We start from the raw sequence: 18110 nt of genomic DNA, 5'->3' as shown, positions 1-18110 counted from the left end.
TCTGCCCTTTGACAGGTCTTGTTTTTGGTCCTGCTGGGGGTCCACAGCCCCCTCCTCACCTGCAAACCAGGTGGGGGAGACTGTTTAGCCGCCGACTATCCGACCATGGAGCAGGTAGTACGGGATTACATGGTACCCTGTGGCGGGGGGAACTCCCCCCGACCTGACCTGTTATGTCACCAGGATGTAAAGAAGGTTTATGGCTGTTGCTAGAACTAATGAATATTCAAAATAGGTCAAACCACATATAAATTATGGAATGGGGTAGTCCATGGCAGTTGCAATTTAGTATGGCTCGGTGTGGTTATTATTTCTGGAGGGATTATATTAAATGTTGGAAAATATATCATGAAAGTACAACTACAGATTGATCAGACTATGGGATTTAGTAACAGGAGCGAAGACATTACGTTTAGAAATGTTGTATGAAAGGCTTGTTAAGGCCATAGAGAGCTTACAGCAAAGCCTTGACAGGTTTTGGATTTGGTATTGAGGCAAAGATCAATTTTAAATGTGCATCATGTGAGAAAAGAGGAATGAAAAACATTTTGTATGCAGGATTCTTGCAGTACAGATTATGGTTAATGGGAACATTATAGTTGTGAATAATTATGAAACCAAAGGAAATGCAAGATTGATACAGGAGTGAAAACTAGCTTGTGGATTATTCCATCAAGGAGCCAGTGCAAGCATATGTAGGAAGGGCCTCAACCTGAAATATCACCTATTCCTTCTATCCAGAGATGCTGTCTGTCTCTGAGTTACTCCAGCATTTTGTGCATATCACCAGTGCAAGCATGGTGGGCTGACTCCATGTGAGCCATTAGTCTTAATAATTCTCCACATTTTATGATATGAATCACTTTCAACATGGGACATTAAAACCAAATGTAGCATATTGCATGTCAGTTAATTCATTGCAAAACTGTGTGTAAATATTTGGCCTTATTATTGTAGTTAATGATGTTTTGGCCTGCACACAATGATTATATGTTTGTACTGTGAATTTTTTTTCCTGCTTTCTGCTATAACAGCTTGCTAAACATTCTGTTTCTTTTCGTAATAAGATCTCTGATACCGCGCTATAATAATAAATTCCATGATTAAGCAGATAGGCGTTGCTCATTTTATGTTCATGTATATTTTCTTTGGCAATGTGCAGAGGAAAAAGCAATGTATGCAACTGAATTGGAGAAATATCAGAAGGACATTGCAGAGTGGAAAAAGAAAGCATTAAGTCTTGAGAAAACAGTTGCAGAATTAGAGGTAAGGGATAAAGTTGTATGCGTTTTGCAACCAAGCTCATGTGTAATAGTAGAATAGTAGTATGCAAGAGATAGTTCCTCCTTGAGGAACTCCTGAGAAGGAGTTTCTTCCCAGAGGCCATTAGGACTGTAAACTCCAATCTCACTAGGGACTAACTTTACTGTACCACTCTACTGCTTTTTTTTTAAATTGCTGTTTTTTTCCCTTTTTCCTTCCGCCCACAATATTTAATATGTAAAAGAATATGTGATTCTGTTCCATTCTGTTTGTACTTTGTTTGGTTGTTTGTTTGTCTTTTTGCACAAAGTCCGCGAGCATTGCCACTTTTCATTTCACTGCACATCTCGTATGTGTATGTGACGAATAAACTCGACTTGACTTAATTCACCATAAGCGATTTTGTGAGATCCTACATCAGCAATATCCTGCAGGGTCTGAAACTGTAATGATGCTGTAGATCACAGTGTTTTCTTTTCCTTTAACAACTAAATTGCATGGGCTAAATAAACACATGCAATAGCACTGCAGGTTGTACTCTCCCTCTGAAAGTCAAACCCATTGTCTCCAGTGGATGCATTGCTGCTGTTAAATGTGCAATGAGAAATGTCCATGTTGTGCCATGTGTCCAGATTTTGTAGTTGATATTAAGCTGCTTGAGAGAGTGTGTGCTGCGAGGAGATGTGGAGCATGAAGAAACAGATGTTGATAGCTTAAGCAATGACGGATACAGTATGATGTGGAAAATTGTGAGGGTATTCACTTTGGAAAGACGATAAAAGCATTTTCATCATAAAATGGTGAATGTGCAGATGAATGTGTTGTCGTAGAATTTTCTTTTAAAAATGGATGTATAAATATCAGTTAGAGAATGCTATGCTTTTAAATAGTAAGGAACCTGTGCTGTGATTGTAGGGTTTTGGTGAGACCATAGGTGGGTTACTTGAAAGGATATGCTTGCCTTGGTTTAGTATAAACTCATCAGATTGATCAGAATCTTGGAACACTGCACCCAACAAAAACAAACCTGTGGGAGTACCTTGAACAGAGGGACTGTTGCAGTCCAAGAAGATGGCTTGTTGCTGCTTTTAAATAGCCGTCAGGGATGGGCTAGTATATTCTGGTGTTGTCAATATCCGTAAAATGAAATAATTTGCATCAAAAACTGTTGTAGATGTCTGGAAGACAGCAAATGTGGTCCCCATTTCCAAGAAAGGCGGCAGGGTAGAGCATGGTAAATGTAGAGCTGTGCACCAAACATTGGTGATAGGGAAGATACTGGAAATAAAATGTTCACAGAGAGAGGATTAAAGATCACTTGGAAATGGTGCGACTAATGCGAGGCAGTGAAAATGACTTTGTCAAGAGCAGATCCTGTATGACAATGAATGATTTAAAAAGCTAATAAAGTGCATATCAATAATAACACCAACAACGGAGAGGTCATCACAGACCCCACAGTGAAACCACCAGGATTTGAACTCCATCGCAAGCAATCGCTAACCTTGAACAGAATCCGCACCCTCCATGCAAGAACAGCCCATCACCTGTATAAGAACAGCCCATCACCAGCCCTGCTTGCGACTGCGGACATCCAGACCAGACCATCCCACGTATCGTGAATGACTGCTCACTGAGGCTTTTCCCTGGGGGCATCAAAGCCATCCACCCAGTAACTGATGCTGTCCTGGCCTGGATGTCTACCCTTGACCTACATCTTTAGGTTGTGCACGCCATACGCAAGAAGAAGTAGGTGTGATTCAGTAAGAACTTTAACAAGATTCCACATGAAAGACTTGTTCAAAAGGCGAGGGTGCGTAGGATCCAAGCTAAGTTGGCAAGTTGAATCCAAAATTGTTGTGGCACCACACATTTGAGTTGGGCTATTTGGCCTGTTTCCATGCTGTGCATTAGGTGACAGATATCTTTGTTTTCAGTCTTGTGCTGAACCAATTAATTTTTTTGATACAACGATTTGCTAATTTCATAATCATCATTGGTGGTTTTCTGTTCCAGGTGAATTAAAGCAGTAAGTTTCCAGGTAACTTTGATCACTAATTTTATTCCTCTTGCTGCAGGAGCACTTACAGGAAGCAAATGCTGCTTTGGATTCTGCGTCAAGACTAACTGACCAATTGGATCTTAAAGAAGAGCAGGTGGAATATCTTCAAAAGGAAGGTAATTCATAATTTTTGCTGCTATTAATTGATTTTTCTAGAAAAGTTTTACAAATGTATCTGAAAGTCAATCTTTGCAACTATTATTAATAAACTGGAGACGGGCAAGTGTCCTTAACAATTGATCTGAGCATTAAATTTACTTTGGCAGGACAATGAAATCCTAATTGATAACTTTAGTGATAACAAAATCATGAAATGAAATAAATGCATGTCATCTTGGCTGTGGGTTAGAGAAATATCACGTCCATGATGTGTGTTCAAAGTACAGGTACCTGAATCCTCAATAATTCACCACCAATTGATATTTTATGGTTGTGGATTCTTTGGGCCTAACACAACTGCACTCAGTTCATACAGCTGCTGCAAGTTTTCAGAGTTAGCACTAGTTATGCTGAGTTCAAATAATTTAAATTGGGCATCACTGCATTAGCTGTTTTAACTGTTACAATAGCAATTCTGTAGCAAAATGTCAATTTTTCTCTCTTATCATTGGAGGGTTTTGCAAACTCTCAAAAAGCCATTGGGAGCTTATTTTACTGCCGTCACGGAGAATGTTGCCAGAACTTGAAGGCCGGAGCTCTCGGGAAAGGCTGGGCAGGCTAAGACATATTCTTTGGAGGGCAGGAGGATGAGGGGTGATGTTAGAGATGGACAAGATCATGAGGGTGAATGGACAGTCTTTTCCCAGTGTAGGGGAGACAAAAACCAGAGGACATAGGTTTAATGTGAGAGGGGAGAAATTTAATAGGAACTTGCAAGGCAACTTTTTCACACAGAGGGTGGTGGGTATATGGAACGAGCGGCGAGAGGAAATAGTTGAGACAGGTACTATGTCAACATTAAAAAAAAAAAAGATTTGGACAGTTTCATGGAAATGCTAGGTTTAGAGAAATATATCGGCCAAATGCAGGCAGGAGGGATTAGTGTAAATAGGCATCTAGGTTGGCATGGGCAGGTTGGACGAAAGGGCTTGTTTCCGTACTATGTGACTCCATGGCAATGTTTTCCACATTGGGATATACAGTGGATAAATTAAAACATACCAATTAAGTGTTGTGTGAGCACGAATTGGGGGATGGTATGAATTTCTTTAAATTAACAAAACTGGATGGAAGATAAACCAAAGGTAAAAGGAAAAACTTAATCAAAGCAATTAAAGAAAACTATATTGTGTTAAGCATAATTTGTCTTGTGCAATTCTTTAGATAACTCATTTCTGACCAACACATATAAGTATTAGCATTTGAAAGCTTTGTGACAATTGGCACAAAGCTGGTAGAACTGCTGCCTCATAGCGCCTGAGGCACGGGTTCGATCCTGACCTCGGGTGTTGTCTGAGTGGAGTCTGCACATTCTCCCTGCATGAGTTTCCTCTGGGTGTTCTGGTTACCTCCTGCATCCCAAAGATGGGCGAGTTTGTAGGTTAATTGGTCTGTAAATTTCCCCTGGAGTGTAATTAGTGGATGAGAAAGTGGAATAACATAGAACGAGTGTGAACGGATGATCAATGGTCGGCGTGGACTCGGTGGTCTGAAAGGCATGTTTCCATACTGTATCTCTAAAGCTTCAAACTAAAGCAATTTCCACTTGCAAATTGGCCTCTTGCATTTCTTTGGATGTACCCGATATGGATGTGAAGCAAGTTTGCTAAATATGGACATAACATTGTGTGGATAGGTTGAAAGAAAATAAGCAATGGTTCAAAATTGTGAAAAAGGCATGCAGTTGATTGACTGATAGTAAACAGCAGTGTGTCTGGATTGCTGGCAACAAAAGTCGAATTTAAAAAAATGCCTTCTTGGCCACAGATAAATAAACAATTGGCAGCATATATAAAAGGAAGTCAGCTCGAACAGGGAAATTAATATATAAATTCTTCCCTTTATTAACCCTTTGAGTACAGCTTCCTTCATTTTCATTGTAGAAAGACATAAAGGTTTAAAGCCCTCCCAGGCAGTTCTTTGCGAAGCAATAGAAGAATGCATTTCCCCCTTCCCATGTTCTTGGAGAAATCTGAAAAGCATACCCAGCAACCTGTGCATATAAAGCAATGTGGAAAAGCATCCCAAGAGATTTTTAACGTACTAATCAAAGCATGTTCAATTTAGAGGAAAGTATAAAACGTATAGGCAATTGTGTGAATGGATCGCAATTTCAGCAGTTCTTCCAATAATCGTGGTGAAGTTACCAGACATTTTTTCGGGGGATTATGTTTAGATGGCGTCTGTGATACAACAAATTGTTGCATGGTCCAAGGAAGAAATAAACTTGACCGTGCAAACTAATTGGTTCAGTGCTTTGTTCATATGCACAATATGCCACATGGGAAATTGCACTTGTATGTTTACATTAAAATTGGAATTGTTTCAATACTGCAACAAATCTGCCATGTTGTAAACTATCTATTATCATACACCTGTGAGCATTTCCTCTCCGAGTAAATAGATTTAAATGAAATTGGGGATTTGCCATGCAAGTTGATCTATTCCAATATTTTGGATTGCTCTTTCCACTTAATTGGAGCATTTCTAACCAGTGCTCTTTGGTGAAGATATCCCATGTAAACATAGTATTGGGAATAGTGTGTTCTATAGGTGAAATATATTGTATATAACATGCAGGCGGTCAATATGGCTCATTTTTAGTTGTATTCACAGAGATTCATGGGAACCAGCGCTATTAATTATTAAAACATATCCTTCCTCCAAAGGACATGTTCATGTTGTAGGAAGGAACTGCAGATGCTGGTTTAAACCGAAGATAGACACAAAATGCACAAGCAGCATCTCTGATAGATTGAAGGAATGGATGATGTTTTGGGTGGAGACCCTTCTTCAGCCGGAGTGGAAATGCTCACAGATGTATGAAAATAGATAGGTTGCAACATGGCAGATTTGTTGTAGTATTCAGTATTTGTTGCAGTATTCAAACAATTCCATACTTTAATGTGAACATACTTTAATGTAAACATACAAGTGCCATTTTCCATGCGGCAAGCTGTGATTGACGATTCTTTGTGTCATTTTCTTGTGCAAAGGAAACAAAGCACTGAACCAATTCTTCTTCTGCCTGAAGAAGGGTCTTGACTGGAAACATCACCCATTCCTTTGATCCAGATATGCTGCCTGTCCCGCTGAATTACTCCAGCATTTTGTGTCTACCTTCGGCATGTTCATGTGCTCTACTGTGAAAACGTCATTAACCACCACATTTAAAACGTGGTCACCCAAAAATGTTTGCCTCCTATTTTTAAAATAATGAGGATGCCTTATTCATAAATGATACCTCTGCGTAACAATTGATAGGCAAGTGGTTGACCTTTAAGGTTTTGGCAAATTCTCCTAAATTAAATGATGTGACAGATCATGGGTAACATGAGGGGAAAAAGGCATTCCAGTTGGTTTAATAATCTTATAAAAATAAGATGCATCTAAGTGTCATGTATACCAAATAACAAAAAGGCATTGGTCCATTTTCATAACAGTGGGAGCAGTGAGGTTAAATAATTAAACATCTTCACAGTGTTAAAAGGCAAAATTTTCTTATGTTGTGGATTAGTTTGTAAATCAAAACTGTTGAGCAGCTTGCTTCATTCTTTCTTCATCAGATTATAAGCCAGTGCATTCTGTAATGCCTTTAGTTCTTCAGTGATAAAATGTTAGTTGTAGCATAATCCAGAAAAGTGTTGAGGGAATTGGGGAGAGACAGAGAGAGAGAGAGAGAGAGAGAGAGAGGGAGAGAGAGAGCGCTCAAGGTGAATAGGAACTTCAAAATGGTATTTTAGTACATCTTTACCAAGGTTTATAGTACACTAAAAAGACTACTAAAGCAAACATGGACATGCACAAAAAATGATAGCACTTCCTGCTTCACCCCTTTCGGGGCATTTTTTTACTCGTGGACATTTTTCAACATGCTGAAAAAATGTCCAAACTTACCTGATGCCCCGAGTTCCTACGGCTGGCATTACGAGCCGCTACGAAACATCTACGGACTCCTATGGGCTCCTACGAGCTTGCTACCGACATTACCCGACATTCCCCGAGTTCGAATCATAGAAACATAGAAACATAGAAATTAGGTGCAGGAGTAGGCCATTCGGCCCTTCGAGCCTGCACCGCCATTCAATATGATCATGGCTGATCATCCAATTCAGTATCCCGTACCTGCCTTCTCTCCATACCCTCTGATCCCCTTAGCCACAAGGGCCACATCTAACTCCCTCTTAAATATAGCCAATGAACTGGCCTCAACTACCCTCTGAGGCAGAGAGTTCCAGAGATTCACCACTCTCTGTGTGAAAAAAGTTTTTCTCATCTCGGTTTTAAAGGATTTCCCCCTTATCCTTAAGCTGTGACCCCTTGTCCTGGACTTCCCCAATATCGGGAACAATCTTCCTGCATCTAGCCTGTCCAACCCCTTAAGAATTTTGTAAGTTTCTATAAGATCCCCTCTCAATCTCCTAAATTCTAGAGAGTATAAACCAAGTCTATCCAGTCTTTCTTCATAAGACAGTCCTGACATCCCAGGAATCAGTCTGGTGAACCTTCTCTGCACTCCCTCTATGGCAATAATGTCCTTCCTCAGATTTGGAGACCAAAACTGTACGCAATACTCCAGGTGTGGTCTCACCAAGACCCTGTACAACTGCAGTAGAACCTCCCTGCTCCTATACTCAAATCCTTTTGCTATGAAAGCTAACATACCATTCGCTTTCTTCACTGCCTGCTGCACCTGCATGCCTACTTTCAATGACTGGTGTACCATGACACCCAGGTCTCGCTGCATCTCCCCTTTTCCTAATCGGCCACCATTTAGATAATAGTCTGCTTTCCTGTTTTTGCCACCAAAATGGATAACCTCACATTTATCCACATTATACTGCATCTGCCAAACATTTGCCCACTCACCCAGCCTATCCAAGTCACCTTGCAGTCTCCTAGCATCCTCCTCACAGCTAACACTGCCCCCCAGCTTCGTGTCATCCGCAAACTTGGAGATATTGCCTTCAATTCCCTCATCCAGATCATTAATATATATTGTAAATAGCTGGGGTCCCAGCACTGAGCCTTGCGGTACCCCACTAGTCACTGCCCGCCATTGTGAAAAAGACCCGTTTACTCCTACTCTTTGCTTCCTGTTTGCCAGCCAGTTCTCTATCCACATCAATACTGAACCCCCAATGCCGTGTGCTTTAAGTTTGTATACTAATCTCTTATGTGGGACCTTGTCGAAAGCCTTCTGGAAGTCCAGATACACCACATCCACTGGTTCTCCCCTATCCACGCTACTAGTTACATCCTCGAAAAATTCTATAAGATTCGTCAGACATGATTTATCTTTCGTAAATCCATGCTGACTTTGTCCAATGATTTCACCACTTTCCAAATGTGCTGCTATCCCAGCTTTAATAACTGACTCTAGCAGTTTCCCCACTACCGATGTTAGACTAACTGGTCTGTAATTCCCCGTTTTCTCTCTCCCTCCCTTCTTAAAAAGTGGGGTTACGTTTGCTACCCACCAATCCTCAGGAACTACTCCAGAATCTAAAGAGTTTTGAAAGATTATGCATCCACTATTTCTGGAGCTACTTCCTTAAGTACTCTGGCATGCAGCCTGTCTGGCCCTGGGGATTTATCGGCCTTTAATCCATTCAATTTACCCAACACCACTTCCCGACTAACCTGGATTTCACTCAGTTCCTCCAACTCCTTTGACCCGCGGTCCCCTGCTATTTCCGGCAGATTATTTATGTCTTCCTTAGTGAAGACGGAACCAAAGTAGTTATTCAATTGGTCCGCCATATCCTTGTTCCCCATGATCAACTCACCTGTTTCTGACTGCAAGGGACCTACATTTGTTTTAACTAATCTCTTTCTTTTCACATATCTATAAAAACCTTTGCAGTCAGTTTTTATGTTCCCTGCCAGTTTTCTTTCATAATCTATTTTTCCTTTACTAATTAAGCCCTTTGTCCTCCTCTGCTGGTCTCTGAATTTCTCCCAGTCCTCTGGTATGCTGCTTTTTCTGGCTAATTTGTACGCATCATCCTTCGCTTTGATACTATCCCTGATTTCCCTTGTTATCCACGGATGCACTACCTTCCCTGATTTATTCTTTTGCCAAACTGGGATGAACAATTTTTGTAGTTCATCCATGCAGTCTTTAAATGTCTTCCATTGCATATCCACCGTCAACCCTTTTAGAATTAATTGCCAGTCAATCTTGGCCAATTCACGTCTCATACCCTCAAAGTTACCTTTCTTTAAGTTCAGAACCATTGTTTCTGAATTAACAATGTCACTCTCCATCCTAATGAAGCACTCAACCATATTATGGTCACTCTTGCCCAAGGGGGCACGTACAACAAGACTGCTAACTAACCCTTCCTCATTACTCAATACCCAGTCTAAAATAGCCTGCTCTCTCGTTGGTTCCTCTACATGTTGGTTTAGAAAACTATCCCGCATACATTCCAAGAAATCCTCTTCCTCAGCACCCCTGCCAATTTGATTCACCCAATCTATATGTAGATTGAAGTCACCCATTATAACTGTTTTGCCTTTGTCGCACGCATTTCTAATTTCCTGTTTGATACCATCTCCAACTTCACTACTACTGTTAGGTGGCCTGTACACAACACCCACCAGCGTTTTCTGCCCCTTAGTGTTTCGCAGCTCTACCCATACCGATTCCACATCCTCCAAACTAATGTCCTTCCTTTCCATTGCGTTAATCTCCTCTCTAACCAGCAACGCTACCCCACCTCCTTTTCCTTTCTCTCTATCCCTCCTGAATATTGAATATCCCTGGATGTTCAGCTCCCAGCCCTGGTCACCCTGGAGCCATGTCTCCGTGATCCCAACTATATCATAATCATTAATGGTTATCTGCACGTTCAACTCATCCACCTTATTACGAATACTCCTTGCATTGAGACACAAAGCCTTCAGGCTTGTTTTTACAATGCTCTTACCCCTTATACAATTATGTTGAAAAGTGCCCCTTTTTGATTTTTGCCCTGGTTTTGTCTGCCTGCCACTTTTACTTTTCACCTTGCTACCTATTGCTTCTTCCCTCATTTTACACCCCCCTGCCTCTCTGCTCTTGTACCCATCCCCCTGCCACATTAGTTTAAATCCTCCCCGACAGAATCAAGAGGAAAACTCGGGAGAGTTTGTGAGTAACTTGGGAAAGTGGGACAGGGCCTTTACTCTATGCAGATAGAGACGAGCACTTCCTAATTGTGGTCAAGAACTGACGGATGATTTGCAAAATAAGCAATAGTGACATGAAGAAATCACTTTATATAATAGACAATAGACAATAGGTGCAGGAGTAGGCCATTTGGCCCTTCGAGCCAGCACCGCCATTCAATGTGATTTTGGCTGATCATCCTCAATCAGTATCCCGTTCCTGCCTTCTCCCCATATCCCCTGATTCCGCTATTTTTAAGAGCCCTATCCAGCTCTCTCTTGAAAGCATCCATAATGGGTGGTTTGCGTTTAGAATTATTTGCCAATAGAGATGAGATGCACCATTTTAATTTAACTCGGCAGTGGGTCTTAATTCAGATTCTCTTAGTTTAGCTTAGTTTAGAGATACAGGGCGGAAACAGGCCCTTCGGCCCACCGGGTCCGTGCCACCCAGGGATCCCTGCACATTAACACATCCTACACCCACTAGGGACAATCTTTACATTTACCAAGCCAATTAACCTACAAACCTGTACATCTTTGGAGTGTGGGAGGAAACCGAAGATCTCGGAGAAAACTAACGCAGGTCACGGGGAGAACGTACAAACTCCGTTTCCGGGTCTCCGAAGCTGCATTCGCTACAAGGCAAGAACTCTACCGCTGCGCCACCGTGATTCTCAGCTTGATCCCAACCTAAGAAGATTCCTGATCGATCACTATTGCTGTTGCAACATAACATTGTTTCTAATTTGATCTTTTTACAAAGTTATCATCATAAATGCAATGTATGCTTTCGATATAAATTAATGTCATTTTTTTTCCTTATCAGAATTAATCCCTTCCAGATTTTTAATTTTCTTCAGTTGTTGGGAAAATGTGAAACTTATTGAAAACATTTTAAAGAATTTATAGCTATATATGGAGCGCTGAGACCCCCTTCTTTTTTTTTTTTGGAATAGTGAAGGTGTTCAGAAAATGCTGTAAAACGACTCCAGCTTTTAATCTTTTGAACTACGTAGATGGTTTAGCAAACTAAATCTGTTGCCAGACAGGTGGAAAGAGGGTTTTAGTAAAAACTTAAACAATATGCTTTAATATTCAATTTGTTCTTGTGCTGGTGCCATACATACATAGCACTCTCCATGGGGTGCTGATTGATTTTATAGGTCTTGGGTCCCATAGTCTGACTACCCAAAGTACGTACTCCCCAGCACCTTTATAAAAAAAACAAAAACCCATCCCAGTACAAACCCCTGTCCTTTTCCGGTGCTCCCGAAGGAATGGAAACTTAATCTCTTTGTCCCTTGACCCAATGGCCGAGATTGAGGCGATGTGCGGAGATTGTCTGTGGTGGCTGCCATTGGTTTGGTCAGTGTGTGTGGGCGCAGTGCAGCTGCTCAGCACTGAGATCTGGGCCTCGGCTACACCCTGACCAGACCATCACTAGAAGTCGATGGAAGCTGCAGTACCCCTTCTTTGACTGTACACAGCTTTCCCCCAGCCGGGAGATTTCTGTGGTAACGAACTCAACAGCCAGCTTAATGTGATGGGTGAAATCTCCAGATCAAAGCCTTCCGTCAATCCATGGTGCAACCACTGCTGGTTCTCAGTCATACATACAAGTCAAGTTGACTTTGTTACATGCACAAGTACGGCGAAGGATAGGAGCAGCGAAATCATGCTCACACACATTGTGCCATGTAGGCTAGGGTGCCCTCCTGAGCCTTGTATCTCAGCACAGAGCAACACCAGCCCTTAAAGCCATTGCATTTAGTCTCAGAGATGAGATAATTTTAATTGTGAAGTGTTAGTGAGGACTGAGCAAAGTGTTCGTGAGGACTGAGCACTGGAGGACTGTGTCCTCAGCCAGGTTTTCGACGCAGCTGCAGAAGGATGACCGGTCTCGCACCAGGTTCCTGGCCAAGCGCTGCTGGCAGTAACATATTCTTTGTATCAAATGCGATAATTACAACTTTTAAGGTTGATTCAATCAACACTCTTGTTTCAGGCTAGATATGCTGTGCACAGTTGACTGTGTAAAGTTATGCTGTTTATATTGTGTTAGTTGATGTTGCAGCTTAAAAATGAAATTGAGAACTGCTTGTTTCCAAAACTTGAGTCTTTCCCTTTCCTATCCAATTGTGAATATAACATATCAAAGTTGTTTTGGCAATCTCATCTTGAATAATACGTCTGTCTAACAGTGACCTTCTCTTCAGCCACCTTTTGTCTTTAGCTTCTGATCCTAATTGGTTGAAGTTGAACAATTTCCTGAATGTGGTGTGAGCAGTAATGTTTTCTCCGATTCAGAATTTTCTGCCTGTCCATTTTGAGTGTTTAGGCTACTTTTGGCTCTTTGCTAAATCGTGTCCATTTCTTTTACAGTTGTTGCTCAAAAGGACATGTTGGACGATGGCCAGAGAAAATTATTGAGCCTGGTCAACAACAATGAAGGGAAAATTGATAAGTAAGCAGCATCAGTACTTATTTTCAGAACAGTATCGCATGTTTTTTGTCATGCTAAAATAAATTAACACCTGATGTTCCAACTTATTACATTAGGGGTGTAGGGGAAGCAGCATTGGTAAAGAGCTATATTGGGGTGATCATGTGCAATAAATGGCTATCATCTTCGCTGTTAGAAGGACAATGATAGTAAATGTATGAGAAAACTACCAAAATGCAAGTCACACCAAATCACATGCTAGCTTAAATTGGCATATCTCATACTTAATCTCTGGGCTGAATTACTGAAATTCTCTGTTGCCAATGTTGTGGGTGGATGCTCACTCTTAGGATAGCAGCAATTCAACTTCACCTGCTCAAAGGCAACAAAAAAGGCACAATGTGCTGGAGTAACTCAGCGGGTCAGGCAACATTTCTGAAGAACATGGACAGGTGATGTTTCAGGTTGGGACCATTCAGTCTGAAGGTGTATTTCTTCAATGCGTCTTCAATGTGAGCAACTAAGGAATGTTACAAGGATGTTAAAATTGCACGGAAGTCCATTTTGTTCACACAGAAGTTAATTCTTTATTTGTTGAGGTCCTTAAACACATGAATGCATTGACTGAAGCACATGTGCTTATATTAAAAAGAGATCACTTTCCCTACATTAAACAGTTCGGTACCTTGCCAGATTTTATTTAAATTACAATTGCACCATGCACATAAAGTCAAGTCAATGCTAGTTTGCTTGCCAACTAGTCCAGATGCAGATCTGTCCTTTACAGTGTTTACGTCATTAACTATTTGTTCTTTCTTTCCAAGGGTTTTGATGAGAAATTTGTTTGTCGGCTACTTTCACACTCCGAAAAACAAGCGCAATGAAGCAATGCGACTGATGGGAAGTGTCCTGGGATTAAGGCGAGAAGAGATTAGTCAGGTATGTATCTAGTGTAGTTGATGACTGATGAGGATGTAGCTGTGGAGTAGTCATTAAGATACCAGACTATAACTATAAATCCTGGACTAACAACTGAGAGCTATAAGTAAAAATCTCCACCTTGACCATTCACATTCATAAGTGTTAGGAGCAGAATTAGGCCATTTGGCCCAACAAGTCTACTACGCCATTCAATCGTGGCTGATCTATCTCTCCCTCTTAACCCCATTCCCTATAACCCCTGATGCCCGGACTAATCAAGAAACTATCAAGAAACATCCACCCACAATCAAGAAAAATGCTGAAAAGCAGGACCTCCAGGGTTGTTATCTCCGGTTTGCTTCCAGTTCCTCGTGCTGGCGAGAGCAGGAACAGGGAGATACGGGACCTGAACGTGTGGCTGAGGAACTGGTGCACGGGGCAGGGATTTAGATTCTTAGATCACTGGGATCTGTTTTGGGGTAAGGGGGAACTGTACAAAAGGGACGGATTGCATCTTAACAGGTGTGGGACCAGCATTCTGGCAGGCAGGTTTGCCACTGCTACACGGGTGGTTTTAAACTGAATAAGGGGGGTGGGGTGTCGAATGGGCTAGTGGAGGATGGAGTTAAAGGGAAAGGGTTTCTTAAATGTGTGAGCGTAGAGACAGAGGGGTGTAAAATGAGGGTAGAAGCAATAGGTAGCAAGGTGAAAAGTAAAAGTGGCAGGCCGGAAAATCCAGGGCAAAAATCAAAAAGGGCCACTTTTCAACAAAATTGTATAAGGGGTAAGAGTGTTGTAAAAACAAGCCTGAAGGCTTTGTGTCTCAATGCAAGGAGCATTCGTAATAAGGTGGATGAGTTGAATGTGCAGATAGCTATTAATGACTATGATATAGTTGGGATCACGGAGACATGGCTCCAGGGTGACCAAGGCTGGGAGCTGAACATCCAGGGATATTCAATATTCAGGAGGGATAGAGAGAAAGGAAAAGGAGGTGGGGTAGCGTTGCTGATTAGAGAGGAGATTAACGCAATGGAAAGGAAGGACATTAGTTTGCAGGAAGTGGAATCGGTATGGGTAGAGCTGCGAAACACTAAGGGGCAGAAAACGCTGGTGGGTGTTGTGTACAGGCCACCTAACAGTAGTAGTGAAGTTGGAGATGGTATCAAACAGGAAATTAGAAATGCGTGCGACAAAGGCAAAACCGTTATAATGGGTGACTTCAATCTACATATAGATTGGGTGAATCAAATTGGCAGGGGTGCTGAGGAAGAGGATTTTTTGGAATGTATGCGGGATAGTTATCTAAATCAACATGTAGAGGAACCAACGAGAGAGCAGGCTATTTTAGACTGGGTATTGAGTAATGAGGAAGGGTTAGTTAGCAGTCTTGTTGTACGTGCCCCCTTGGGCAAGAGTGACCATAATATGGTTGAGTTCTTCATTAGGATGGAGAGTGACATTGTTAATTCAGAAACAATGGTTCTGAACTTAAAGAAAGGTAACTTTGAGGGTATGAGACGTGAATTGGCCAAGATTGACTGGCAATTAATTCTAAAAGGGTTGACGGTGGATATGCAATGGAAGACATTTAAAGACTGCATGGATGAACTACAAAAATTGTTCATCCCAGTTTGGCAAAAGAATAAATCAGGGAAGGTAGTGCATCCGTGGATAACAAGGGAAATCAGGGATAGTATCAAAGCGAAGGATGATGCGTACAAATTAGCCAGAAAAAGCAGCATACCGGAGGACTGGGAGAAATTCAGAGACCAGCAGAGGAGGACAAAGGGCTTAATTAGGAAAGGAAAAATAGATTATGAAAGAAAACTGGCAGGGAACATAAAAACTGACTGCAAAAGTTTTTATAGATATGTGAAAAGAAAGAGATTAGTTAAAACAAATGTAGGTCCCTTGCAGTCAGAAACAGGTGAGTTGATCATGGGGAACAAGGATATGGCGGACCAATTGAATAACTACTTTGGTTCCGTCTTCACTAAGGAAGACATAAATAATCTGCCGGAAATAGCAGGGGATCGCGGGTCAAAGGAGTTGGAGGAATTGAGTGAAATCCAGCTTAGCCGGGAAGTGGTGTTGGGTAAATTAAATGGATTAAAGGCCGATAAATCCCCAGGGCCAGATAGGCTGCATCCCAGAGTACTTAAGGAAGTAGCTCCAGAAATAGTGGATGCATTAGTAATAATCTTTCAAAACTCTTTAGATTCTGGAGTAGTTCCTGAGGATTGGCGGGTAGCAAACGTAACCCCACTTTTTAAGAAGGGAGGGAGAGAGAAAATGGGGAATTACAGACCAGTTAGTCTAACATCGGTAGTGGGGAAACTGCTAGAGTCAGTTATTAAAGATGGGATAGCAGCACATTTGGAAAGTGGTGAAATCATTGGACAAAGTCAGCATGGATTTACAAAAGGTAAATCATGTCTGACGAATCTTATAGAATTTTTCGAGGATGTAACTAGTAGCGTGGATAGGGGAGAACCAGTGGATGTGGTGTATCTGGACTTCCAGAAGGCTTTCGACAAGGTCCCACATAAGAGATTAGTTTACAAACTTAAAGCACACGGCATTGGGGGTTCAGTATTGATGTGGATAGAGAACTGGCTGGCAAACAGGAAGCAAAGAGTAGGAGTAAACGGGTCCTTTTCACAATGGCAGGCAGTGACTAGTGGGGTACCGCAAGGCTCAGTGCTGGGACCCCAGCTATTTACAATATATATTAATGATCTGGATGAGGGAATTGAAGGCAATATCTCCAAGTTTGCGGATGACACTAAGCTGGGGGGCAGTGTTAGCTGTGAGGAGGATGCTAGGAGACTGCAAGGTGACTTGGATAGGCTGGGTGAGTGGGCAAATGTTTGGCAGATGCAGTATAACGTGGATAAATGTGAGGTTCTCCATTTTGGTGGCAAAAACAGGAAAGCAGACTATTATCTAAATGGTGGCCGACTAGGAAAAGGGGAGATGCAGCGAGACCTGGGTGTCATGGTACACCAGTCATTGAAAGTGGGCATGCAGGTGCAGCAGGCAGTGAAGAAAGCGAATGGTATGTTAGCTTTCATAGCAAAAGGATTTGAGTATAGGAGCAGGGAGGTTCTACTGCAGTTGTACAGGGTCTTGGTGAGACCACACCTGGAGTATTGCGTACAGTTTTGGTCTCCAAATCTGAGGAAGGACATTATTGCCATAGAGGGAGTGCAGAGAAGGTTCACCAGACTGATTCCTGGGATGTCAGGACTGTCTTATGAAGAAAGACTGGATAGACTTGGTTTATACTCTCTAGAATTTAGGAGATTGAGAGGGGATCTTATAGAAACTTACAAAATTCTTAAGGGGTTGGACAGGCTAGATGCAGGAAGATTGCTCCCGATGTTGGGGAAGTCCAGGACAAGGGGTCACAGCTTAAGGATAAGGGGGAAATCCTTTAAAACCGAGATAAGAAGAACTTTTTTCACACAGAGAGTGGTGAATCTCTGGAACTCCCTGCCACAAGAGGGTAGTCGAGGCCAGTTCATTGGCTATATTTAAGAGGGAGTTAGATGTGGCCCTTGTGGCTAAGGGGATCAGAGGGTATGGAGAGAAGGCAGGTACGGGATACTGAGTTGGATGATCAGCCATGATCATATTGAATGGCGGTGCAGGCTCGAAGGGCCGAATGGCCTACTCCTGCACCTAATTTCTATGTTTCTATGTTTCTATCTATCTCTGCCTTAAAAATATTGGTTAACTTGGTCTCCACAGCCATCTGTGGCAATGAATTCCACAGATTCACCACCCTCTGACTAAAGAAATTCCTCCCCATCTACTTCCTAAAGGAACTTCCTTTAATTCTGAGGCTAGGACCTTTGGTCCTAGACTCTCCCATTAGCGGAAACATCCTCTCCACATCCACTCTATCCAGTCCTCTCACTATTCGGTAAGTTTCAATGAGGTCCTTCTAAACTCAGGCAAGTACTTTATCATGTACTGTATCTACATTGACTCATATCTTAACTGTACTAATGCATTATGGCACTGAGACCTTTTCTACACTACACAAGACAAGAAGAGCCGATGATAGACACAAAAAGCTGGAGAAACCGTGGGACA

General features: G+C 41.8%; 1 protein-coding gene across 3 annotated transcripts in view; it reads left to right on the top strand.

Annotated features, from left to right (window-relative positions):
* The window catches only part of trip11 (thyroid hormone receptor interactor 11), a 73716-nt gene that overhangs the window by 46980 nt on the left and 8626 nt on the right, over positions 1–18110 (top strand). For 2 of the 3 annotated variants that reach the window (XM_033027667.1, XM_033027668.1), the window contains 4 exons: positions 1163–1266; positions 3342–3441; positions 13025–13106; positions 13910–14024. In XM_033027667.1, the coding sequence (XP_032883558.1) occupies positions 1163–1266; positions 3342–3441; positions 13025–13106; positions 13910–14024 (401 nt within the window). Of the gene's footprint in view, positions 1–1162; positions 1267–3341; positions 3442–13024; positions 13107–13909; positions 14041–14788; positions 14801–18110 lie in introns of those variants that run through there. The other variant, XM_033027670.1, reaches the window with a different exon arrangement.

The sequence above is a fragment of the Amblyraja radiata genome, chromosome 9, assembly GCF_010909765.2.
Source record: "Amblyraja radiata isolate CabotCenter1 chromosome 9, sAmbRad1.1.pri, whole genome shotgun sequence".
Lineage (NCBI taxonomy): Eukaryota > Metazoa > Chordata > Chondrichthyes > Rajiformes > Rajidae > Amblyraja > Amblyraja radiata.
Note: the sequence above shows the minus strand (reverse complement) of the source record. Positions and strands in the feature narration are given on the sequence as shown.